The 25,285-nt window shown below is 48.5% G+C and overlaps 1 protein-coding gene across 5 annotated transcripts in view; it reads left to right on the top strand.

Annotated features, from left to right (window-relative positions):
• CUX2 (cut like homeobox 2) overlaps window positions 1-25,285 on the top strand; it is a 257,032-nt gene that overhangs the window by 190,740 nt on the left and 41,007 nt on the right. For all 5 annotated transcript variants that reach the window (XM_032431436.1, XM_032431439.1, XM_032431438.1 and 2 more), the window contains one exon: window positions 8,071-8,149. In XM_032431436.1, coding sequence (XP_032287327.1) covers window positions 8,071-8,149 — 79 coding nt within the window. The remainder of the gene's footprint in view (window positions 1-8,070; window positions 8,150-25,285) is intronic.

Below are 25,285 nucleotides of genomic sequence, written 5' to 3'. Positions count from 1 at the left end.
TGACACAGAGTTAGTGCTCGGTAGTCACTGTTATTAATGATAACAGTTCCTATACCAGCACAACAGGATAAAAGTTATCCTATTTTACAGGTAGTAGAAAATCAGAATATTGCTATAAAGAAAAGGGATCTATCACACAGACTCATCTTAGAATTACATGTAAGTCTTCTGGATAGTCTAGCCAAACCTCCATATGCAGGCCTCTCAGATAGATAGTCAAGTACTTTGATGCCTATCCTGATGGGGAGCTCAGTATCTCATAAGGTAGCTCATTTTGAGAACTTAGAGCTTTCTAAGACTGAAATTTCCACCCTCCTCTCACCCCTGGTCCACCCCTACTCTGGAATATTTATAGCTCTATCCCTCTCAACACAATGGCCAGAAAGATCTTTAGCTGATTACAGACTGTTCTTGGGTGTGTCCCCCTACATCTGCTCCTCTCTCTTGGCTAAATGTACCCCACAGCCCTCCCCACCTTTAGTTCCATCTTGTCCAGAATCAGGAATTTATCTCCTAATCATCTTTCAAATCTTTTTTTTTTTTAATATTTTATTTATTTATTTGACAGAGAGAGAGATAGCGAGAACAGGAGCACAAGCGGGGGAGTGGGAGAGGGAGAAGCAGGCTTCCCACGGAGCAGGGAGCCCTATGGAGGGCTCGATCCCAGGACCCTGGGATCATGACCTGAGCCGAAGGCAGACGCTTAACGACTGAGCCACCCAGGTGCCCCTCATCTTTCGAATCTGTTCTTTAGTACCCCCTCCAGAACCCCCTTGAACCTGGGTACCAAACCACCCCAGCCCGTGAGCAGCCCCCACAGTGAGCAACTTGCTCCCCCATTCATAGCATCTGGGTTTCTTCCTGCCCTTCATTCTCCACATGCCCCTGCCCCCCTCATTCTCCATGTACCCCCTGACTGTTACTGCTCCCCTGGGGGTCTGTGCCCCCACTCCATGCTCCCCCTTCATTCTGACCCCCTTATTCCATGCTGACTCTCCGTCATCCCCTTCTTCGTGCTCCCCCGCAATGACCGTGAACACTGAACCTCTCTGCACCCCGTTCTCCGTGCTCCCCTCAGTGACCATTAACACCACAGCCTTCCGTGCCCCCTTCTTCGTGCTCCCCTCAGTGACCACGAATGCCACAGCTCTCTGCACCCCCTTCTCCATGCTCCCCTCAGTGACCACAAACACCGCAGCTCTCTGCACCCCCTTCTCCATGCTCCCCTCAGTGACTACGAACACCACAGCTCTCTGCACCTTCTCCATGCTCCCCTCGGTGACCATGAACACCGCAGCCCTCTGCGCCCCCTTCTCCGTGCTCCCCTCAGTGACCACAAACACCACAGCTCTCCGCACCCCCTTGCTCCCCATGCACTCCCTCAGATCTGCACTCCAGGCCTCCAGAGGGAGAACCAGGCCTCAGAGAGCATTTAAGGGCATGCCCCACACACCCCTTGCCATCCTGAGCTGATTCCTTTTCTCCCCAGATCTCATTTCCTCTGCATCCTCCTCAGAGATCCTGATCCTGAGATCTTCGGAGCACCTGCCTCCTCTCGATTACCCATTGTTCAGTTTCTTCCAGAATCCTGCCACATCAGATACACCCAGCCCTGTCTCCCAGAACCACCACATCCACCCTCCCCAGAGCCCAGGACCCAGTGGTAAAGGAAAGCTGTTCTCAAAGTGTGTTCCACAGAACCCTAGTTTCCAGGTTCATTCTCTGAAGCAAAAAGTTCTGTGGCCTAAATGCATTTGGGAAAACATTGGGCTAAGCTGAGTTAAAGGGGACTTTTTCCTGTAGCTCTTGTCCATACGTCCATTTTGTTGATATATTCTGTACATATCCACGCAGAAAGTGTGTGCACACTTGATCACAGGTCCTCCTTTCCATGCCCAGGGGACTGTGCAAAATGCTTTGGGAAGCAATGGTTTCTGGTTGGAAGCCTGAGCCCTGGAATGAGAAGACTCTGGGCTACCTCTGCCACCAACTGGTTCTTTTCAGTTTCTTGCTCTGTAGTATGGGGGGCCATAACGGTGCTCACATCTGAGAACTGGGGGAGAATCCAAGGGTAAGGCACTGAGCACAGAATAAGGTTCAGTTTCCAGAAGCTCTGACCATTCTTCGTAAAGAGCTTGGACAGAGAAGTTCTCGATAGCCAGCGGATATTGTCACTGCTAACTCGGACAGCTCATGGAAGCTCAGCCTCAGGAGGCCCCCAAATTTGCCACTTTTAACCACTTGACAGATGAGACCTAAGTGGCTAGAACAGGCTTTTGCCTCTCCCCTGACTTAACTGGTTCTGCACCTGTTATTTTCATACTTGGGGGACCAAACACATTTTCACCCCTCGTATTACAGCGGGTGGTGTAAATGCCGCGTGCTCCATCAGACGCTGAGCTATTTCTGATGTGACCTTCTTGGTGTCTGTAGCTGGCCGCCACCTCCTCCTTCCCCAGATGGCCTTCAAAGATCGCCTGTCACAAGCCAAATCTGTCATTCTGGACACTTTCTCCCGCCCTTCTGTGTGGTCGGACCCAGCCATGAGGCAGAGACACATGGCCTTTTATTTGTGCCAAGCTCACCTGTCTGGGCACGTGGGTGAAATGCACTAAAGTTGCAGACTTTGGAAAAGACATCCTGTGTGGTTGGAAGAATAATTAACTGCTTTATTAGAAAGCTTTTTGCCAACTTCCATGGGACTTTTTGCCACATGTTAGCCCATTCTTAGCAGCTTCTTAGGCAGATAGAGAGTATTCTTCCCACTTGATGTTTGAACAAACTAAGGCCAAGAGATGCTTAATGACATTAGGCCCAGCACCAGATCAGGCTCTAATGCCATTAGGAATTTTGACCTAGCCTTCTAGAAACAGTCATGATTATTGTTCTAAAACAAGATTGAACAAGGCAGGGCATCCACATGGCTCCCTGTCTTCAAGTCATCTTGACTGTGGGAAGCCCTAAACTTGAACTGATTAAAACTGAGAGCCATTCCAGGATGTTTTTTGATCTCTGCTTTTGAAAATATTGTCCAGCCATTAGATTTGAGTCTCAAAACTAGGGATCAGCAAACTTTTTCTGTAAAGGGCCAGATAGTAAATATTTCTTATTTTATTTTATTTTATTTTTAAGATTTATTTATTTATTTATTTATTTTAGAGAGTGAGAGAGAGCATGTGAGCAGGGGTGAGGGGCAGAGGGAGAGAGAACCCCCAAGCAGACTCCCCGCTGAGTGCGGAGCCCAACATGGAGCCCCATCCCATGACCCTGAGATCATGACTGAGACAAAACCAAGAGTCAGATGCTTAACTGATTGAGCCACCCAGGCACCCCTATTTTATTTTATTTTATTTTATTTTATTTTAAGTGATCTTTACCCCCAACATGGGGCTCAAGCTCAATGACCCTGAGACCAGGAGTCACATGCTCTGCTGACTGAGCCATGCAGGCACCCCAGATATTTATTTTACAGCCAGAGTCTTTGTCACAACTATGCAACTAGGCCATTATAGCATGAAAGCAGCCATAGACAATAAATAAAAGAATGGCTGCAACTGTATTCCAATAAAACTTTATTTACACAAACAGATGAAGGTCCAGATTTGGCCTAAGGACCATAGTTTGCCAACCCTTGATTTAGACCAACACTATCCAGTAGAAATATAATGCAAGCCACATACGTAAGTTTTTCTAATAGCCACATTAAAAAGTAAAAAGAAACAGGTGAATTTAATTTTAATAATATATTTTACTGGGCGCCTGGGTGGCTCAGTTGGTTAAGCGACTGCCTTCGGCTCAGGTCATGATCCTGGAGTCCCTGGATCAAGTCCCGCATCGGGCTCCCTGCTCGGCGGGGAGCCTGCTTCTCTCTCTGACCCTCCCCCCTCTCATGTGCTCTCTCTCTCTCTCTCATTCTGTCTCAAATAAATAAATAAAATCTTAAAAAAAAAATATATATATATATATATATTTTACTGAAACCAATATGTCCATAGTGTTATCATTTTAACATAAAATCAATATAAAAAATTACTGAGATGGGGTGCCTGGGTGGTTCAGTCAGTTAAACGTCTGCCTTAGGCTCAGGTCATGATCTCAGGGTCCTGGGATCGAGTCCCGGGTCGGGCTCCCTGCTCAGCAGGGGAGTCTGCTTCTCCCTCTGTCTCTCCCACCCCCGCCCCCCACTCGTGCTCTCTCCCTCCCCCTCAAATAAATCTTTTTTTAAAAAATTACTGAGCTATTTTACAACCCTCTTTTCATCCTGAGACTTAAAAATCCCGTATTTTACACTTACAGCCCATCTGAATTTGGAATAGTCACATTTCAAGTGCTCAGTGGCCACATGTGGTGGTGACTACTGTATTGGACAGAGTAGCTCTGATGGGCAGACTGGCATCATAAGGAGACAGTCACACAGGTAAACAACACACCCTTACAAATTGATAAGCCCTGTGAGTAGAAAGCAGAAGGTTCTATAGGCAGGGACAGGGAAACATCAAAGGAATCTTCTGGTATTTGCCCCACCCCTGCCCAAAGTTCCTTTGCAGAAGTCAATGGAACATTCCTTTTTTTTTTTTTTTTTTTTTAAGATTTTATTTATTTGAGAGAGAGTGTGTGTGAGCTGGAGGGAGAGGGGGAAGGAGAGGGAATCCGAAGCAGACTCTACACAGAGTGCAGAGCTGGTCACAGGGCTCAATCCCAAGACATTGAGATCATGACCTGAGCTGAAACCAGGAGTTGCCACTTAACCAACTGAACCACCCAGGCGCCCCAAGTCAGTGGAACATTCTTATGCCTTTTCCCAAACCCCGTCCACCACACGTGCTCAGCATAGACAACTGTAAAATGAAACATTCAGACTTTGCTGGCTGATCTTTGATAATTTTCCATCTAGGGCTCAGGAAATGAATTGCTTTCATTTCTCATGGCTTTTCTTGGGCTCCAGATCAGCAATACAGCAACCTATGACCTGGTACAGCCATGGATGATGTCATGAGGCAGCACGTGGGGTCCAAGCGACTATCCCCATTGACTGGGATGGTTTTTCTATCCAGGAGAAAGGAGCCAGCATCTGGATCAGAGCAGGAATTGGAACCCCCAGGCCTAGGATGAATCCCACTCTGCCATTTACTTACTGGGTGACCTTTGGCAAGTTATTCAGTGTCATCGAGTCTCAGTTTCCTCATCTGTGTAATCGGGATGATGACAGCAGCTATCTTTAGTGATTGGTGTATCCATGGAGAGAGATGATCATGGATAGTAAGAGCATCTGGGACATGGTAAATGCTAAATATTATATATGTTATTATTATTATTGGCCCATCAAGGATGCCCCCCCAGACTCTGAATTAATTGCTCCCTCCTCACATTACTCTAAATACTCTGATGTTTGCATCACCTCCTCCCATGTTGTGGTTCCTCTTGGACATAGCTGTATCTCCCACTCAGCTCTGAGTCCCCAGGGGAACAAGAACTGTGTCTTGTCCATCTCAGCAAGATCAAAAATCTACCTGCACTTGGTGATTTTTCCCTTTCCTAGATTCTGGAACATTCTTTATGTTCGCCATTGCCGGTTTCCCGTCTCCAGGAGGCAATTCCTAATGTTTCATCCACCAAATTGGGTCAGCTTCTCCCCACTTAAACACTCTCAAATCCCCCTTGAACTTTTCCTTCGAAGCATTTAGCACTTGTAATTAATGAGTTACCTGGAGAATCTGCTTTGATGTCAGTCTCCCCACTGGACTGTGAGTCCCATGAGGGCAGGGCTCGAGTCTGCATTATCCATCCGTGAGTTCTCAGCCCACAATGCTTAGCACATAGCAGGTGCTCAGGAAATGTTTGTTGAATGAATGAGAGACTATCATTCCCTCTGGACTTTAAAAGACCAGAGACTGTTCTCAGAATAACAAGAGAGCTTAAGGAATTTTTGTAACTGATCTTTTTAAAATCATTTGCTCAACATCCACCATACATTTCCCTCCACCTCTCTTAAATAACGAATTCTCTGTGGACCTTGTAAAACCTTCGAGCTGTGCTGTCCAATAGAAATATAATGTGATCCATGGATGTACTTTTACAGGTTGTAGTACCTACATTGAAAAACAAGTAAAAGGAAACAGGTGAAATGAATTTTAATAAGAGATTTTATTTGACTCATCATATCCAAGATGTAACTTTTTATTTTTTTTATTTGACCCAGCATATCCAAGATGTAACTTTACCATGTAATTACCACGTAATTACCATGTAATTTTATTTTTTTTATTTGACCCAGCATATCCAAGATGTAACTTTACCATGTAATCGATATAAAAAATGCTGATGAGCTATTGTCCATTCTTTTTCTCGTACTGTCTTTGAAACCTGGTGTGTATTTTGCACTCACAGCCCATCTCAATGTGTGCTTGCCACACTTGAAGTGCTCAGTAGCCACTGTGATTTGCGGCTGCCATATTGGAGGCCTTACAGGAACCACTGTGGTTTTCAAATTCCTCTTCCCAGTGTGTGCTACTAGGTGTGGAGACAGGGCCTTTCTCAGGTGGTCTTTGTAGGACACCAGATAAGCACAGCTGGGGTTTATCACCCAATACTGGACAGAACCTGTCCCCATAACAGGCAAGAAGGAAGGGGTCAGTCATACCAAGAGGTGACATATATGGGGCTTAATGTATCCCATGAGTTTTACAAAGCGCTTTACATGTGTTAAATCATCTGATCCTCCAGCAAGGGAGGGTGTGGTGTTACTATTCGTATTTTACAGAGAGGGAAGTAGAGGCACGGGGATTGCCGTGACCTGTCTGCTCAAGGACACAAAGATAGTAAGTGGTGGAGCTGGGATTTGAACCGAGGTGGCCTGGCTCCAAGGCTTGTGCCTTAGTTAGCCACTTCTATGAATGGACCGTCTCAGAATTGGCCCTTGTCATTTCTCCAAAATGATGTCACAAACAGGACTTAAAGTTGGGACAACTCTCTTAGATTTGCCGATTCAACAAATTGTGTTGAGCACTTTCTGTGCACCAGACAGTGCACTCACAGAGCTCACGTCAAGGGAAGGAACTTGATAACAGACACTCCTCCAAGTGGCATCACTGGGATTGGTAAGAAAAGCCCACCTCTGAAAGAGAGAGACAGAGAGAGAGACTCCCCATAGATCCATCATTGAAGTTGGCACCAGAGGGAGAGGTAGATCAATGTCAGGGAGAATAAAGATGTTCCAGTGCAAAGAAAGATACCCCGCCTAGGGTGTTCTTGAGGATGTAGGGACGGTGGCCTGCGGGTACCAGTAGCTCGTGCCAGCATGTGCTGGGGAGGCCCAGGACGATGCCAGGGGGACTGGCTACCAAGAGCCAGAACCAAGGGAGCTATGAGGCCAGAGCTTGGAATTCATAGCCAGGGGCAGAGAGGGATGAGATGGTGCTGAGCCCCAGAAACGTCTTGAGGAACTTCACTTGAGGAACATCATCTTAGTGAACGTCATTGGCAGAACAAAAAAGTCTGTGAGGAAGGGAACAAATGCATGAAGTTAGCTCTTCACCATGGGATTATCCAGCCATTTGTGTTTTCATCAGTCAGGAAGCATTTGTTGAGCTGTTTGACATCTCACGAGAGCTTTAACAATTTCTCTGTAATTTTCAGTGGCAAGAAATATTCCCCAGATGTGTCCCACTTTCCCCCAGAACATGTGTCATATCTGGATCTCCAGCATGACCCTTTCATAACAACGACAATAATAGCTGTTAACCTACTCTGTGCCAGGCCCTGTGCTAAGCACTTACATGCAGCATCATTCAGTCCCCAGAAGAGGCCCAGGAGGTAGGTTCTGTTTTCCCCCCATTTTCCAGATGAGGGAAACCTTAGTTAGATCAGAGAGGGCCAATGACGTGCCCAAGGTCACACAGCTGGAATGCGGTGGAGCCAGGATTTGAACCTGGACTTTCTAACTCCATACTTTTGACCTTCATTTCCCCACCTCCTCCCCCCATCCCATGTTTGCACATGTAGAAAATGATCATATTTCCTTGTAGACTCAGATGCCATGGTTACACATGACTCTCTCTCTTGTTTCCAAAGGTGGTGGCCCTTAGTAAGAGAAGTCAGGAGGCTGAGGCAGCTTTCCTGAGTGTTTACAAGCAATTGATTGAAGCACCAGGTAAGATACATTTGGGTTCCATAATTGGATAATTAATGTCAAGGAAGAACCACCCATTAGGTCGTTACACAGGGACCTCCCCACAATGGGATCTAGGGACAAGCCAAGGATCCTGGGGAAGGCTGGGCCCTCCACAGGAGAGGGTTGTTGGGGGGTGGTGAGAGGGTCCACACCCAGTTTGGTGTGACATGTCCCCACACAGTTCCTCCATCCTCCCCCACCACCTTCCAGTGTTAGCCAGGAAGCTTTGGGGGGCTCCTGGCAAGATCTCCCACCTGGACCTTCTTGGGGAGCTGAGTGTCTTGCCTGCCAGAACCCCCATCCCATTGCTACAAAGGACAGATGGTGCCCAGTGCTCTCTGCCTGCTGAGGGCGCTGGAGGAAAGACCTCAAATGTTTCCCCAACATGGCGCAGCCAACCTCAACCCAAAAGAACACATACTTATATGACTCTCTTTACATAAAATATGAAGACAGACAAAAATTAATCTGTCGGCACTATTTACAACGCCCAAAAGGGGGAAACAACCCAAATGTCCATCAATGGATGAATAGATAAATAAAATGTGGTACAATGGAATTAGGATTCAGCCATAAAAAGGAGTGAAGCGTTGACACCTGCTCTAACATGGATGAGCCTCACAAACATGATGCTGAGTGAAAGAAGCCAGACACGAAGGTCACATAACCTAAGACTCCACTTATATGGAATGTCCAAAATAGGCAAATCTAAAAGAGCGATATCAGATTGGGGGGGGGGGGGGGGGGTGACTGCTAATGGGTGTGGGGTCTCCTTTTAGGGGGATAAAAATGCTCTGAGACTAGATGGGGGTGGTGGTTGTGCAACTTCATGAATATGCCAGATCCCACTGAACTGTTCACTTTAAAGTGGTAAATTATATGTTCTAAGAATTTCACCTCAACTAAAAAAAAAAAAAAGTTAACCTGTGCTGTTAGAAGTCAAGAGAGTGGTTTCTTTTGGAGGGGGCGATAGTTCCCAGAAGGGGTTTCTGGGGGCCATAGATGCTGTTTCTTGATCTTGGTGTGGATTACAGAGCTGTGAGTAGTTTGAAAACATTCACCTGTACCCCTAAGATACGTAGATGCACCTCTGTAAAAAAGTTTCCCTTTTCCAAAATGGCCCCTTCTCTGCCACCTTCTCATTTCTTGACTCAGAACAGGGAGCCCAGAGAGCTGTAAGTGATTTGCTTACAATGGTGGGGCTGGGAGGGGACCCTCTGTGCCAACTCCCTCCCAGTCCTTTCTGGGGCTTGCCACACAGCTACAGGAATCAGTGCTATCTGGTGACTGGGGCTGGGGGGTTTATGAAGAAGAAAATGAAATCCCAACTAAGTCAAGTCATGGAGAAGGCAAAGTCATTTCTACTCAATGTCGAGGTCATTTCCAGGATCTTTGTGTTTGTGGGTGGGAAAGTCCCTCATTCCATCTGTCTTGGACAACTAGAGTGGCTTGAATAGTGTCCTCCCAAAATTCATGTCTACCCTGAACCTTGGAGTATGATATTCTTTAGAAGCAGGGTCTTTGCAGATGTGATTAGTTAAGGACCTTGAGATGAGACCATCTGGATACAGGGTGGACCCTAAATCCAATGACTAGTGTCCTTGTAAGAGGAAGAGAGAACACAGAGAAATACAGGGAAGAAGGCCTTGTGAAGACAGACACAGGTTGGAGTGATGTGGCCACAAGCCAAGGAACACTTGAGGCCACGAGAAATGGGAAAAGGCAAGCTCCCCGAGCTCTGTGAGCACGTCGAAGTTTGAAAAGCACTCGCCTGGTATAGCGGTTGTTCTACCCTCTGCATGTTACAGCCCCAGGGGAACAGGCCAACCAGCCCCCTTCACGGGGGTACCCAGAGGTTGAGTGTGACGCCTGAGGTCTCACAGCCAGGAGCAGTGGGGCTCAGGTCTCCGCACGCTCAACAAATACGTCCAGAGTGGCTGCACTGCGTCACAACTTGGCTACCCAGGGGAGCTCCTGTAACAACTTAACACGAACTGGGGGACTTCAAGCAACAGGTATTTATTGTCTCGTAGTTCTGGAGGCCAGAAATCCGAAATTAAGGTGTCCGCAGGGCTGTGCTCCCTCTGAAGGTTCTAGAGGAGGGCTCTTCCTTACCTCTTCCAGCTTCTTGTGGCTCCAGGTGTCTCTTGGCTTGTGGCCACATCACTCCAGTCTTTGCCTCTGTCTTCACAGGGCCCCCTCCTCCCTATGTCTGGGTCCCAAATCTCCAGCTCTTTTCTCTTATAAGGACACTAGTCATTGAATTTAGGACCCACCCAGATAATCCAGGGTGATCTTCTCCAGAGGATCCTTAACTGAATTACATCTGCCAAAGACCCTTTTCCCAAATAAGGTCACATTCACTGGCTCCACGCATTAGGACATGGATATATATTCAGGGGCCACCATTCAGCCCACTGCAGAGGAGTGTGCAGACTCCATCCTCTTTGCCCTGGTCCTACCCTCCAGTTCCCCACTCCCAGGAGGGCAGCATGCTGTGTGGGTCTTCTCAAGGAGGATGTTTGAGCAGTGAGAACAGCTGGGGTTGGACAGTATGGCCCTTGGGGCTCTATGCCCACCATGAGGACATGGCCCTGGGGCAGCCCCGGCCATTGTCACCCTCACTGAGGACCACACCAGGCATGTGGCTGAGAAGCCCTGTTCCTGGCAGGTGCTTTGCTTATATCTCTACTCTCATCAGAGTTATCTGGAAAAAAATAATTGGGAAAATAAACCCTCTTATTTACCATCAGTTTTCAATCCTTACAGTCCCACAGGCTCAGCGACAAATGACATTGGAGAGTGACCCACAATAGACCCCAAAAATGTCTCCTAGGAGACCCCACACAAGGCTCCTCCTCTCACCCCGTATACTTCCCCTGTAGCACCAGGGGGCAGCACCGAGACAGGCTTGTGGTTCCAGGCTCAGGTTGGAATCCTACCTGGACCACTTACTTGCTGGGTGACAGCAGATGAATTAATTGACCCCCTGAGCCCCAGCCCCCTCTTGTATAAATTGGAGACTGAGCTACTCTCATCATCACGTATGTGTCTGGCTTCCCTAGAAGTGAAATGCTCTAAGCCTGGAACTGAATCATACTGAATTTGTATACCCAGAACCTGGTACACAGTAAGCACCTAATAATTTTTGAATGAATGAGAAATAAGACTCAGATGCAGAAATGGGGGGAAGGTTATTTGAATGAAAGGGTGCTCTTTTGGAGGGGGCGATAGTTCCCAGAAGGGGTTAACTAGAGCCCTCTGCCTGTCATGTGTTTATTTACTCAGATAACATTTATTAAGCGCCTGCCGTGTGCCTGGCACTTGCTAGACCCTGAGAACCTAGCCATGAGCCTGCAAATGCAGACACGGGTCCAGCCCTCAGGGAGCTTGCATTCTGGTGGCAGAGGTGACCATGATCATCCCTCGAATAATCATTGCTCATGGCAAACCTAGGGGAGCGCCGGCAAGTCTAGTGCTTGAGCGTGAGTAGAGGCTACGGCCCCTGCTTAGAAAAGAGTCATTAATTCTGGGGTTCACCGTGAAACCTTCATCTTTCTGGAGATAGGGCTGATAACACAGTCACAGGGCCAGAGTGCCAGCCAGGGACTGTGAGAGTTCTCAAGACCGGTGCAGAGCTTTCCAGAAGGTCCTCCTGCCCTCCGGCCCCTCCCCGCAAAGGGGTTGTTCCAAGTCTGGTGCTGACTCCACGCGTCTGATTTCGCAACTCTGCTCCCCAGAAATGGAGAGGCGGGGGAGACGTATGTCCCTAGCTGTCACTGAGTTGGAGAACAAGGAGCCTTAACTGATGGAGACATACCGTTCGAACGGCCCCTTTAGGGGCTCTAATTCATTTTCGAGACGTTTAAGAATAACAAAATGTTTTAATGATTTCTTAGGGGAATTAGGAAGACATATTTTTGTTCTCATTAAATTTTATCCTCAGACACAAGAACCAAATGTCAGATGTGGTTTTGGTGCTCGGAGCTCCCCTGCGCACTCTCCCTCCTCCCCCAACCCAACACACACACACACACACACACACACACACTGCTCCAACCCCCTCCAGAAAAATAACACTCCTGGAAAATTTGCCAGGATGCACACTCTCCTGTTTTTATATTTCTTGACAGGCAAATTATTTGTCGAAATACTTTCCACCCCCCTCCAAAGCCACACAAGTCCTGATTCAACATTTTTGTTTTGAATGACTGCTGCCAACACAAATCTTTGGCAGAGAGTGCGATATGGCGTGATGGCTCAGCAAGTATTTTGATAAGTGTGCAGCCTGTATGTCTGTAATTACGAAAGAAAACCGTAAATCTTTTGGATATTGTTCACACAGATGTGGCGTGAAGTGAGAAAAAAAGCAGTAAAACGTGTTAAAAGCATAATTAATGTCATTGTTGTGGAGGATGATTTGATTTAAACCTTTCTGACTTCTGTATCGGTGACGGCTGATTTCTTTATCGCACCCGCAGTCACTAGGTACCGACCCGAGCCTCACAAAGCTAACTTGTTAACTGAGTGATTAGTTAAAGGTAAAAGGGGGTGGGGGGTGGATTTGAAGGAAAGAAAGAAAAAATGAAAAAAAGGAAACAAGGAGAGAGCAAGTAAGAGAGCAGGCAGAGGAGGACTGCTGAAGAGATAAGAAGAGAGAGGTGAGTGCCCCCAGAATGGTTTTTTCTGCTTTACTTTGGTTTTTAAAAATCCAGTGCAGGAGACGGCAACTCCTGACAGGCGTTTCTCTCCCTGCTTCTTCTTTCAGGAGGCAAAGCTGGTCAGCTTAGGTGCTCGAGCTGCAGAGTCAGACACAGCGGGGTAGGACTCTCAGTTTGGTGGTTTTGAGCTGTGTGACCTTAGGTAGGGGCCCGAACCTCTCTGAGCTCTGATTTCTATGTCTTTAGCAGAGGGATAATAATAGAAGCTACTCGCTATTTGACATGAAGACTCACTCTGCTAGGCGTGAAAGCATTTGGCAGGGTCTAATAACCAGCAGCCCATTGCAAAGCTGACATCAGAGTGTAAGTTAAATGGATCACAAGCGTTTACTGCTGATCTCACAAGGTTCTGTCAGTTATCGAGCACATGGGGTGAGCAGTTTAGGCAACAGGGTTACTGAGTCTGGAATAGGAAAATGCTTTACGGTATTTAGGGTTTTAATTTTTTTCTCCCCAATTATAAAAGTCACATATACATGCTGTCAACTTCAGAAAATACAGAAAAGTAGAAAGGAGAGAGAACTCCCTACTAGAGAAGCAATGGGAACACTGTTTTTCTTTCTGATCTTTTCCCTATGTACTTCTTCAAAACGGTGGTTCATTCTGCTTGTACCATTTTGAATCATCCTTCCTTTTACCCAACATGAGCATAGGTATTTCCCTGTGTGATTAAAAATCCTGAGTAACTTTGGTTCATTGTGTGCAATGGTCTCTTGTGTGGCTGTGCTGTAATTTGCTGGACCCCCTCTCCAACGTTGGGCATTTAGGGTGCTCAGGAATGAGCAGCTTATTCGTACTGTGCTGTAGTTCTGAAGACAAGGAAGAAAACTTGGGGAAAAAAATAGATTGTAGCCATGCATTGGCCCCAAACCCAGGATCAGTGGTCAGAAAGAATAAAAATTTTTTTTCTCCTTGTTGATTTATTTTGTACTCATTCATTTGTAACACTAACTATCTTTTCATATGTTATGAACCACTCATATTCTTTTGTGACTCACTGGTTCATGTGTCTGTAGCCCATTTTAAATATCAAAGAGATCACTTTCTTATTGATTTGTAGACACTCTTTGTATATTAAAGATAATAGCCTTTGTCCTGGTAAACGTGTCTCATATCTTCTCCCCTAGTTTGCTTTTTGTTTATAATGTCTCTTGTATATGGTACACAGCAGGCATTCAAAAAATATTTGCAGAAAGTAGGAATTCTTACCAAACCTTTGCTTTTATGGCTTCTGGATTTCATGTCATATTTTTAAAAACCCCTTCTTGCTTGAAAGTTATAGGGGTTTTTTAGTACTTTTGTTACCTTAATTTTTAAAAATAATGAATCTTTGATGGAAGTGTAGTGAGGGAGGTTAAGAATTTAGCTTTGCTTTTGTCCCAAATGACTAGTTCTACCGCCATCTAGTGGATAAGCCACCTTCCCAAATATAGGAAATAAGGATTTTAGTATAATGAGAAACTCTTGTTTCTGTTTGCTCTCACTTCCTTCCCTTTCTCCCTGAATATGCCTCTGCTCACTTGATCCTGTAGGGAACAAGGCCAGATTTTCCCGAAGATGGTAGTTAACTTTAGAAGGCATTACACCACCGTCTCCCCTGCCAGAAGCGCTCTCTCCCCATGGCCGCCAGTCTAACGTTCACCTGGTAACCAAGGACTGGAGGAAGATGAAGTGAAAGCATCTGGCATGATGCTGGTACCCAGTAGGTGCTCAACGCACGGCTGTTCCCTTTCAGAAGGAAAGCCGGGCATGTCAACTGTGGCTTTTCATCAGTTCATTCTGAGCACCTACTAGAGCTGAGCCCTGTGGGAACTCAAGCCTGAGCCTTCCTCTGCCCTCAGAGACTCGGAGTCTGGCAGGGACAACATGACCCAAAGTCAGATGGCCAGAACACCCAGCAGAAAAAGGGCTCCGAGGCTAGACAGCCAGAGGGGGCGCCTCAGAGAGGTCAGGCTTTGAATGTGGTTCTAAGCATAAGCTGCTATCCTTGCGGGGCTGTTTGTGGGGTGCTGTCAGGCAGTGCACGCAGCCCCTTACAGAAATAAGTTTGTGATCCCCACAGCCCCCTTGACGGTAGATAAGCTGTCCTACTGTGCAGCTGAGAAAATGTAGGCTCGGAGAGATCAAGTCACTTGCCCGAGGTCACACAGCAGAGAGGCAATAGAGTCTGAATCTTAACCCCTGGCTCCTAAACTACACACAGGTTCAATTTAAAAAGTGAAAGGATTTGGACAAAACCATTGGATGTTTGGCCTCCAAAAAGAGTGACAAACAGCTAAGGGTCTTTGTTGCCAGTAGGTTGAGAGGTTCTAAACTAAGAGGATGAGCCCTTTGCTGAAATGCAGGTGTGTTACCCAGAAGAGGAACAAGTGAACCCCCCTAGCTAAGAACTCCTCGTTCTCCCAGCTCAAGCCTCCAAATTCAGGGAGCAGAGTGATATCAGGATGAGCACTAGCAGGACCCCAGGCCCGAGGGCCTCCTACAGAGCAGGGCCAATCCCTGTCCTGCCGTCGTGCTTCCCTTACCATTCTTCGCTTTTCTGCTCCTCAGTTTCCCCATTACAAAATATGGATAGTGATCTTAGCTAATCATAGGCCAGTTGGGTGGATTCGGTGAGAGTGGAGAACACTGAGCGTGGTCCCTGGTATAGAGTAGCAGCCCCATGCACTTCAGTAGACAAATACTGTTCGCTGGACACTCCACTCACCACCAGGAGCACAATGTGAAGCAAAACACACTGTCGCTGCCTGCCTGGCATGTTCTGTGAAACTCCGTATATGGGAGCTTTATTTGTACTATAACGGACATGGCTTTGAATCCGGGTTCTGGGTGACCCTGAGTAGCTGGTTCTGCCTCTCAGCCTGTTCCCTGGTCTAGAAAAGCACACTTACCTCCTGGTACCTCGGAGAGGAGTAATCATGGTGCAGAGCATAGAAGGCCCTCTGAGTGTCTGGCACCTAGTAAGTGCTCAGTAAACAGTCCCCGCAGCATGTTGGTGTTGTTGCATTACCACCACCACCCCTTGCCAAGAAGGAAGACCTTCCCCAGCCCCTCTGCCCATCCTTCAGCCAGAAGACCCCCCGGAGCAGCCGGTCCTGGCAATGGAGGGAAGAGCGGGTGGGCGGACACATGGCTCACGGCTGTGTGTAAGGGCCCCACACCCCATCTGCTCTCGAAAAGTTAAGATTAAAGGATCAGAGTTAGTCTCGCTGCCGCCGTCAATAGCCCGAGCCTCCCACCCATGCAGGCGCCTGGAGCCTGGGCCCAGATGGGAGAAGGCTTCTGTCTCAAAGATATTTTGGAGGGGCGCACGCATACTTCTGCATATATGTGTTTCTAAACAGCCTCTCGGACAGCCTTCGCGACTCCAGCTTTCCTAAAAAAGCTCTGAATGCCACTTTCCTTCAGATGGACACAGTGGGAGGAATGAGACAGCTTTTCCTAGCTCCCCGGCTCCCCCCCCCAACCCAACCCCATAGACACTTTTTGAAAAAACACCAACAGCATCAGCTAGTGGTGGAAGAGGGAATAGACGATGTTTTACCCATCTCTGACAGGGCCTTTGTAAAGCCTGGTGTGGTATTAAAATATTACAAATCCGTTGGCAGTATTCTCTAAGGGGTTAGATCCAATGTAACCAAAATGAATTAGTCATTTTATTAAGCAGTGTGTGCATAAAGAGCAGGTTGATGGCTGTAAGACAAAGGCACTGCGCTTCCTGACAATGTCCCCCCTCCCTGCACTCCCACCAGGACCTGCCACCTCGGATGGTTCATATTTGATCTTCCGTGTCTGCCAGCGTGCTCAATTAATCCAAAAGATTTGTTGTAGTCAAACAACAATTCTGATTTGGGGTCCCCTGTTTGGGGCTTTTTCACTTAGGTTGGATCCAAAGCCCTTTGATTCCCACTGCCACTGCCCTCATCTATGTATCGACTGTGTGTCTGCCGCAGGAGTGAAGTGGGGGAGTCCCGCTCACGGCTCTGGGCAGCTCCGTGTCTTGGCTGAAAGGTTTCCACTGGAAGTGCTGAGCCCGGCAGAACCCTAGGCTCTCTGGCTCCAGATGAGGAGATGCAGGGATGTTTTGTCACTTCTCCTGACACCAGGATAGGAGGCTTGCCAGACACCAGAGTGGGAACACGGGTCACTTTGGAGGTTGGGGGCTTGGTGGGACGTGGCACTTCCCTTCGTGGGGTCACCTGACACGGGGAACAGCCCCGGTGTACCTGGCACAGCAGTGAAATCTTTGAACACATTGCGTGCTGGGTGTCACCTTTATGCTTCCTTCTAGATAAAGTTTCAGTCCGGTGCTAGAACATCTTAAACACCTATAGGACACCTGAGAGTCTCCCCCTTTAGCCAAGGGAGAGCCAGCCTCGGGCTCCCAGTCTTAGGTAACAAGAGAGTCTAACTAGAATTTAATAACATCAGTTATCACCCAACATGGGGCTTGAACTCACGACCCTGAGATCCAGAGCTGCACGCTCTCCCGACTGAGCCAGCCAGGCAGCCCCTCTTTGTGTTTATTTTTACAGTTTAAAGCACCTTCTATTTATGATACAGGATCCCAGTTATCTATTTACAATAATGTAACAAAATTTCCCTTTAAAATATTCTTGAGTTAAAAAGTACTGAGTCACATAAGGACAAATGTCACGTTGGTAATGTTTTAGGGGCAGGTGGATGCAGCAGAAGTTGTCAGGTGAGCATGCCAGTGCTTGGCATTTGGGCTGAACTGGGTTCAAATCAGCTCTGCCTTGGTCTAGGTTGGTGGCCTTGAACAGATGGCTTCCCTTTGCTAGGCCTCAGTTTTCTCCTCTGGAAGATGGGGATACAACCATCTCTCACATGATTTGATTGTTTTGATGATTAAATGAGATGTAAATATATGCAAAGCATCTGGCATATGTGAGTGGGGGGAATATGAAGAAATGTCAGTTCCCTGGAGCTTTTGGCTCAAGACACTGGATGGGGGTCTTATCTACCCCATGCCCTAGTTTCCCAGATATGGGTGCCCCACCTGCTCCAGGATTGATGGTAGCTGGAGTTTGGGGAACGAAGACCGGAAAAGAGTGGTTATGGGCAGAGCCTGCTCTGAACCCAACTTCCACCCCTGGTGGCAGCACCCAGACCAGCCTACGGGGAAGGGAGGTGAAACTGGCACCAGAAGTCCCCAGACATTGCCAGCCTCTCTCACCCCACATCCTCATCTGTAAAATGGGTCCGTTGTTGTGAAGATGGAGCTAAGTTTCGTTTCTGGGACAGTAACTGGGGGGAGGGGGGGCTGGTCACAAGGTTCCACCACCCTTTCTTGGTCTGGTGGGGGCTGTTTATCCTGGTGCTTCCTGTGTCTAGATTATTCTCTCTCTCACCCCCTGCTAGCTCCCTCACCTCCTTCAAGGCTCTGTTCAAATGTCACCTCCTTCAAGAAGCCTTCCCTGGGGCACCTGGGTGGCTCAGTCGGTTAAACGTCTGCCTTCGGCTCGGGTCATGATCCCAGGGTCCTGGGATCGAGCCCCGCGTCAGGCTCCCTGCTCCGCGGGAAGCCTGCTTCTCCCTCTCCCACTCCCCCTCCCTCTCTCACTATGTCTCTCTCTGTCAAATAAATAAATAAAATCTTAAAAAAAAAAAAAAGGAAGGCTTCCCTGACCAGCCTGCCTTCATTAGCACCATTCCCTCCACCACACATGTCAGGCCACTCTCTGCCCTGGACCTGCCTTCTTTTTCTTCTCTACCCCCTTACTCCCATTGGTTTATTTGTCCTTTATCCATCTCTCCTCTCTAGAGTATCAACTCCAGGAAGGCAGAAATCCCCTCTTATTCACTGCTCTATCTCCAGGGCCCAGAAACCTCCCTGGCACACAGCAGATGCTCAGAAAATATTTGGCAACTGAAGTAATGGTGTCTGGTGCATAGTAGGTGCTCGGTAAAAATGTACTGGTGAATAAGTGACAGCATTAGGGATTGTATTCGCTTCCTGTTGCTGCTATAACCAGCGACCACAGACTTAGAAGCTTAACACAACCCACATTTACTGAGCACCTACTATGTAAAAGGCCAGAGCAGGGCCCCAAGGGGAAAGGGAAGACTGAGGAACAAAAGCAAGACGTCCCCCCAGTTCCCCATGACTGTCAGGCCCTCTCAGAAACCTCTTCCAAACATTTTAAAGATCTGTTGTCACTTCTCTCTCTTTCAATTTGTGTTTGTAAGAGCAGCCAGTGACATTTAGCTGATGGATCGAATAATGCTGTTGGACAAAGTAAGCGGGAAACCCTTGGATTTGCCAGCCGTCACGGCTGAGCATTTTACCTGTGTGTGATTTGGCATATCTTCCAGCCGTCTGGATGCTAGTCATTTTTTTTCCTCCCTAACTCAGCCCCCGGCAATATAGCTCAGGGCTCGGTGAGTTTCTCCCAGATAGGGGAGGTGGGAAGAAATGAGTTTCCCACATACTGTAAAAGCTAAGAATTCCCACTATGCACCAGTAGGGAGGAAATAAAGGGTAGAAAATGCCCGGGGAAGTAAGAGACCATCATTGTTGTATACTTTTCAGAGCAGGGACCCTACTCGACCCATAGCCCAATGCCTCAGTAGTTGCAGAGGATAAAAATGCAGTAGAGTGAGAGCCCAGGACCTGCTGCTTTCTCTTACACTACGGGCTTATTCTCTGGATGCCAGGTGAGATGGGTGCAGCAGGAGAGAAGTAGGTTAGACTTGAGTGAGGACTTCCTTCCTATGGGACTTGGAGTCTTGGCAGCTCCTCAGTCCTGCCTCTCTCACAGTTGGTATCCAGTCAGTTATCACGTGTTATGGTTTGAATTGTGTGCCCCAGAAAGATATGTGGAGGTCCTAACCTCTGGTACCCTCATTTAGAAAGAGGGTTTTTGCAGATGTAATCAAGTTAAGAAGAGGTCATCAGGTAGACCCTAATTCAGTATGCTGGTGTCCTTATAAGAAGAGGAGAGAGACACACAGAGAAGTCCATGTGATAACAGAGCCAAAGCCAAGAAACAATGGCCCAGGAACGCCAAGGATTGCCAGTAACACCAGAAGCGGGGAGGAAGGCGTGGAGCAGATGGGGAGAGCACAGCTCTGTTGGCAGACTTTGGACTTGTGTCCTCCAGAGCATGGTGTATTCATTTTCTGGGGCTGCCATACCAAATTACCACAAACTAGGTAGTTTGAAACCATGGAAATTTATTCTCTCCGTTCTGGAGGCCAGAAGTTCAAAATCAAAGTGCTGTCAGGGTCGGTTCCTTCTGGAGACTCCGAGGGAGAACCTGTTCCAGTCCCCTGTCCTACCTCTGGTGGTGGCCGGCCATCCTCGATGGCAGACGCATCACTTGAGTCTCTGCCTCCGTCTTTGCAGGGACTTCTCTGTGTGTCTCTCTGTGCCGTCTCTTCTTCTTAAAAGGACACCAGTCATTGGATTAGTGAACCCCAATCCAGTTGACCTCATCTTAACTTGATTCCTTCTGCAAAGACCCTGTTTCTAAATAAGGTCAAGTTCCGAAGTTCTGGATGGACATGAATTTCAGGGAACACTATTCAACCTAGGACACTGCACCCCATCAGTTCTTCCTGTCTACCTCTTGAATCTGAGCACTCTCCAGCCGCCTCCCTGATCCCAGCATCGCAGCTCAGACAGTCCCAGTAGCCTCCCCTCTGGCTCCCTCTACAGCTCGTTTCTCACACAGCAGCTTGGATGAGCCTTTGAAAAAAAGCGAAATAGAACGTGTCACTCACTTCCCACTGCCCTTAGGATAAAGCCCATCCCCACCCACATCACCTGACTGGGATGTCAGTTACACACAGACAAGGCACCACCGTGCCCCCCACAGATGCTCAACAAACTCGTGCTGAGCGAAGCCTGTACACGGATTCCTCGGTCCCTCTGTGAGCTCTGCCCACTCCAGACTCCTCAGTGGAAAGTGCCAGCACCACACCACAGGTTTCACATCCACAGACTCTGGATTCTAGCAGCAGCTCCACAGGGGAGCCACCATGGCTGTCCCCATTTTACAGATGGGAAAACTGAGGGTCCAAGAGGAGAAAGAGTAGTCACATGTTGGTTTTGGTCCTGTGGAAGCAGGCAGATGCCAAGACGGCATTAGACAGGCAAGAGGTTTATTGGGGGAGATGCCTGTGGCGGATGAAGGAGAGGGAGAGGAGGAGGCAGGGAGAGCCTTTAGATGGCAATGCTGGTCCGAACCTGGGGGTGAGGGGAAGAAGGAAGCTTGGTGGGAAGACCCTCAGACTGCAGTGCAGCTCTGGGAAAGTCTCGGCGAGGCTGACAGGCGGTGCCGAAGCAAGGTGTGCTCGTCTGCTCAGGCTGGTCTGACAATACCACAGACCAGGTGGCCTAAACAGCAGAAATGTATCTCTCACGGTTCTGGAGGCTGGAAGTCCAAGATCAAGGTGCCAGCAGGCTGGTTTCTGGTGAGGGCTCTCCTCCCAGCTTGCAGATGGCTGCCTTCGCGGCCTTCCCAGGGCCTTTCTCTGTGCACGTGCAGAGAGAGTTCTGGTGTCTACTCTTCATATAAGGACACCGGTCCTAGAGGATTAGAGGCCCTATCTCCAAATACGGCCGCATCAGGGGGTTAGGGCTTTAATACATGGATTTGGAGAGACACAGTTCAGTCCATGATACAAGGGTTGCCTGTCCCAGCACCATCAAGAGTGGCCCTGCTCCGCACCCCCTGACATGCTCGGTTGGGCTGGGAGCAGCCCCAGACAGGCGTGGCCTGAGCTAACACTACAGTAGATCAGAAGTACAGCCCCTGCTGTGTCACCGACCCCTTGCAGGAGTTTCCATGGCTGCCACAAGTCTTAATGATAAGCGTAAGGGCAACACTCACTTAAGAGTCTGCTGGGTGCCAGGCACCGTTACAGGGCTCAGCATCTCAGGGGATCCCTGCACAGCCGTATGCATTAGGTCCTGCTGTCCCCATTTTACCAACGGGGAAACTGAGACACACAGAGCCTAAGTGACTTTCTCTGGAGATGTCACAGCAGGGAACTGACCCTCAGTCTCCCAGCCTGGCCCCCTCCCCCTCTGTCTGAGGGTGGTTTGGGAATTCATAACATTTGCACCCCTTGTGTCAAGCTAGCCTGTGAGGGTCTCTAATCTTTCTGCCAAGCATCCCGGCTCTAAGGGATAGGCCCAGGGCCAAAAGCACTCACTTTGACAGGACCCCACCCCTATCTGATTGACAACCAGTGTTGATATGCCTGTAATAGGAATTTGAACGGAGAGCCCAGGGAGGTCTGGTGCTCTGTCCAAGGCCACACAGCAAGCTGACAGCAAGGCCAAGGAACAGAGCCATCAGTCTCAGGCTCCTGGCCTAATAGTAAAAAATCCCCGTGTCCTGCCTCAAGGCAGCTTGGCCTACTACAAAGAATCACCTGGCACCCTGAGTTCAAATCCCACCTCTGCCACTTCTGAGCTACGTGACCTTGGGCACATGGCATCTCTTCTCTGGGCCTTCATTTTCTTGTCTGGAAAATGGAGACTAGCAACATCTACCTTACTGGGCCTTACCTTGGGGAAATGACTTCACCCTGCCCCTTTATGCCTCAGTTCCCCCATCTGTAAAATGGGGACACAACAGTACCTACCTCATAGTACTGTGGTGAAGACTGTAGGAATTCTAATCCGTGTAAAGTGCTTTTGGTTGTTAGATTCGGTCACAGTTTGACTTTGGCTGAGTCATCTGAATACCCCCTGACACCTTCTCCCTCAAATCGGGGAACCAGGAAGGAAGTATGGGAAGAAGAGGCCCAAGGACCTATCTCAGTCCTGCCACCAACTCGCTGGCAGACTTCAGGGAAGTCACAGGACCCCACTTTTCCCTCTCTGTGCACTGGGGACCCTTTTGGTCCCTCCCCAGTATGACTTTCCACGCTGGAATTTTTGGGTCCCAGAGTGGAGTTCAAAGCAGGATTATTAGATTCTGGATCTCCTGGGGACTGATGAGAATATATGAGGCCATACCTGATCCCGAGATTCCGCAGAGCATCACCAAGCAGACAGCTGGCCTCCAGATCACCACAGGACCAGGCATGCTGCCTCCCCTCACATAATAGCAGCCTTATCACACTAACCAAACCCAGCTATGCACCTAGCACCGTGCAGATCTCTGTGTTCTCTCATCCAGACGTCATAACGTGGCCCCATTTTACAGATGAGAAAATGGAGGCTCTGAGAGGTTAACTAACTGTCCAAAGTTATTGGCCAGTCTGGAGCCAGAGCTGGCCCCAGCAGCCCTTGAATCATATTGCCTCTGTTGGTATCTTTTTTAATCTTCCCAATAATAATTCCTGGGAATTAGAAACTGTCGTAGGTCTCCCACTGTATTAGGGGGGAAACGAGGCTCATGGCTCCTTGAGATTTGGATCCAGAGCAGGGCTTCAGCTTCTGTGAACTTAACCACTATCTTCTACCCTGTACCAGCAAATGAAGGCAAAAAACGGGAGCCTTGGAATTGCTAGACCTCTATCAAAAAAAAAAAAAGTAGCAGGGATCCAGTCAACCCTGTTCCTCCAACCTCTCCAGAGGCCCACCTAAAGGCAGCTCGCCCTGGACAGAGTGCGCAAGGCAGCAAGGAGTGGCCCACAGCGCCTCCGAGCAGAGTGAAGGAGTGAAGCGTCAATCCCTGATCCCTGGAAATGAGGTGGATGATACCCTTTATCACCCAAGTGTAATCGTTTGGCTTATTTGGGCTCGTGGCCAGTGAGCCCCCGAGCCACGAGCTGGATCTTTTCCACCTCCTTGGAACCAGAGTGAGCCCTCCATGGCCCGCTCAGAGCCGCACCCTCCCGTGTTTATCTAACTTCCCTGACCCCGGCAAGTGCTCGTGGCCTTTCTCTTCCTTTCTGAAAAACCAGGACACAATAGGAAGCGTTTCCTTGAACTTATTAAAAAATCCAGACTTGTAAATTAATTTGTCCGTGTTGTACAAAGGCAGTGCAGATGGACTCATTAGCATGCACACAACAAATAATTATAGATGAATTTTTAGCTGGCCTGCCTAATGCGCTTGCTGGGTTAATTATGTCAATGTATAATTACATCAGCCCGGGGAGACATAATGGCATACCCCGCTGAGCAGGCCCTGCCTAATGACGGGGCATGGGGGGAGCGCTGACAGAGGGAAGACAGCAGCGTTCCCGCGCACCTGCTTACCTCGGCACAAACGCCCATTGTCAGAGTATCCCGCCACCTAAACAAACAGACAGGAGGAGAGGGATAAAACGCAGAGGCGACCTTGTTCCAGCCGGACCTGAAGGCTCCTGTATGTAGACACTGCCCCATTTCTTCCATCAGCAGATGTTTATTGGGTCAGATTGCATGTTGGACTTCATTCACCCACAAGGGGTCCAGTCGGGAGCAAAAACAGATGCAGTCCCAGCCCTGCCTTGTGGAGTTTGCAGACCAGTGGGTGTTAATTAGGTAGACTTGCCAATCAATGAAAATTGTAAGTACAATGAGCGCTGTAAAGGAAAGGTGCTGGCAGCTGGGAGAGCTCAGATGGAGGAATGACTGACTGATCAAGGCAGGCTTCCTGGAAGAAGTGGGCATTTGAGTTGCAATATGAAAGGTGATTAAGCGTTAACTAGCAGAAAGAGGTTAAAGGAGAAGACGGGTGGCAGTGGCTCTTGCCCAGACAAAGGCTCCAGGGTAGGAAGGTGCTTTTGAGGAACTAAGAGTAAGCCAGTGTGACTAGAGCTCAGAAAGGCAGGAATAGCCAGGGCTTCCATTTGTTCCAAGGTGACCAAATGCCAGGCGCTGTATTGAGCACTTTATGTGTGTGGATCCTCATCCCAGCCCTATGAGGTTGGTACTTTTATGGTGAGGCACAGAGAGGTAGAGTTGTTTGCCAGAGTCACACAGCAGTCCTGAAAAACAAGTATAGATTAGACCAGGACCCAGGATCCATGCTACATGGACCAGACCCAGGCCCCTTGGTCTGGAGCAAGGAGGCCCTGGCTTTCCTGGGTCCCCATGAACACCCACCTGGGCTGCTTGGGTGGAAATGTCCACACCTCTGGGTTAGGAAGCCTTTGTGGCATCTGAGAAAGAGACCCAGACTTGAACTTCACCTCCGCCCTTCAGCAAGTCACCTGGCTTCTCTGAGCTGGTTTCCTCATCTGTGAAAATGAGTTGAATCCAAGCCAGCCTCCAGGGGATGCTGGGAGCATCATGGGAACCCATTCTCATGAACAGCTTTGTAACCTAGAAGAGGTCATACAAACCTCTGGCGTTATCCAGGTGTTCTTAGTACCTGCCCACAGTGGAGAGTTGGGGAAAGGTACCTGGAAGAACTGCTGGAATCTAGATCTGAAGGTAGAGGAAGTTCTTACTAGATGGCGGGGGGGGGGGGGGGGGGGGGGG

The sequence above is a fragment of the Phoca vitulina genome, unplaced genomic scaffold, assembly GCF_004348235.1.
Source record: "Phoca vitulina isolate PV1807 unplaced genomic scaffold, GSC_HSeal_1.0 scaffold46, whole genome shotgun sequence".
Taxonomy (NCBI): Eukaryota; Metazoa; Chordata; class Mammalia; order Carnivora; family Phocidae; genus Phoca; species Phoca vitulina.
Note: the sequence above shows the minus strand (reverse complement) of the source record. Positions and strands in the feature narration are given on the sequence as shown.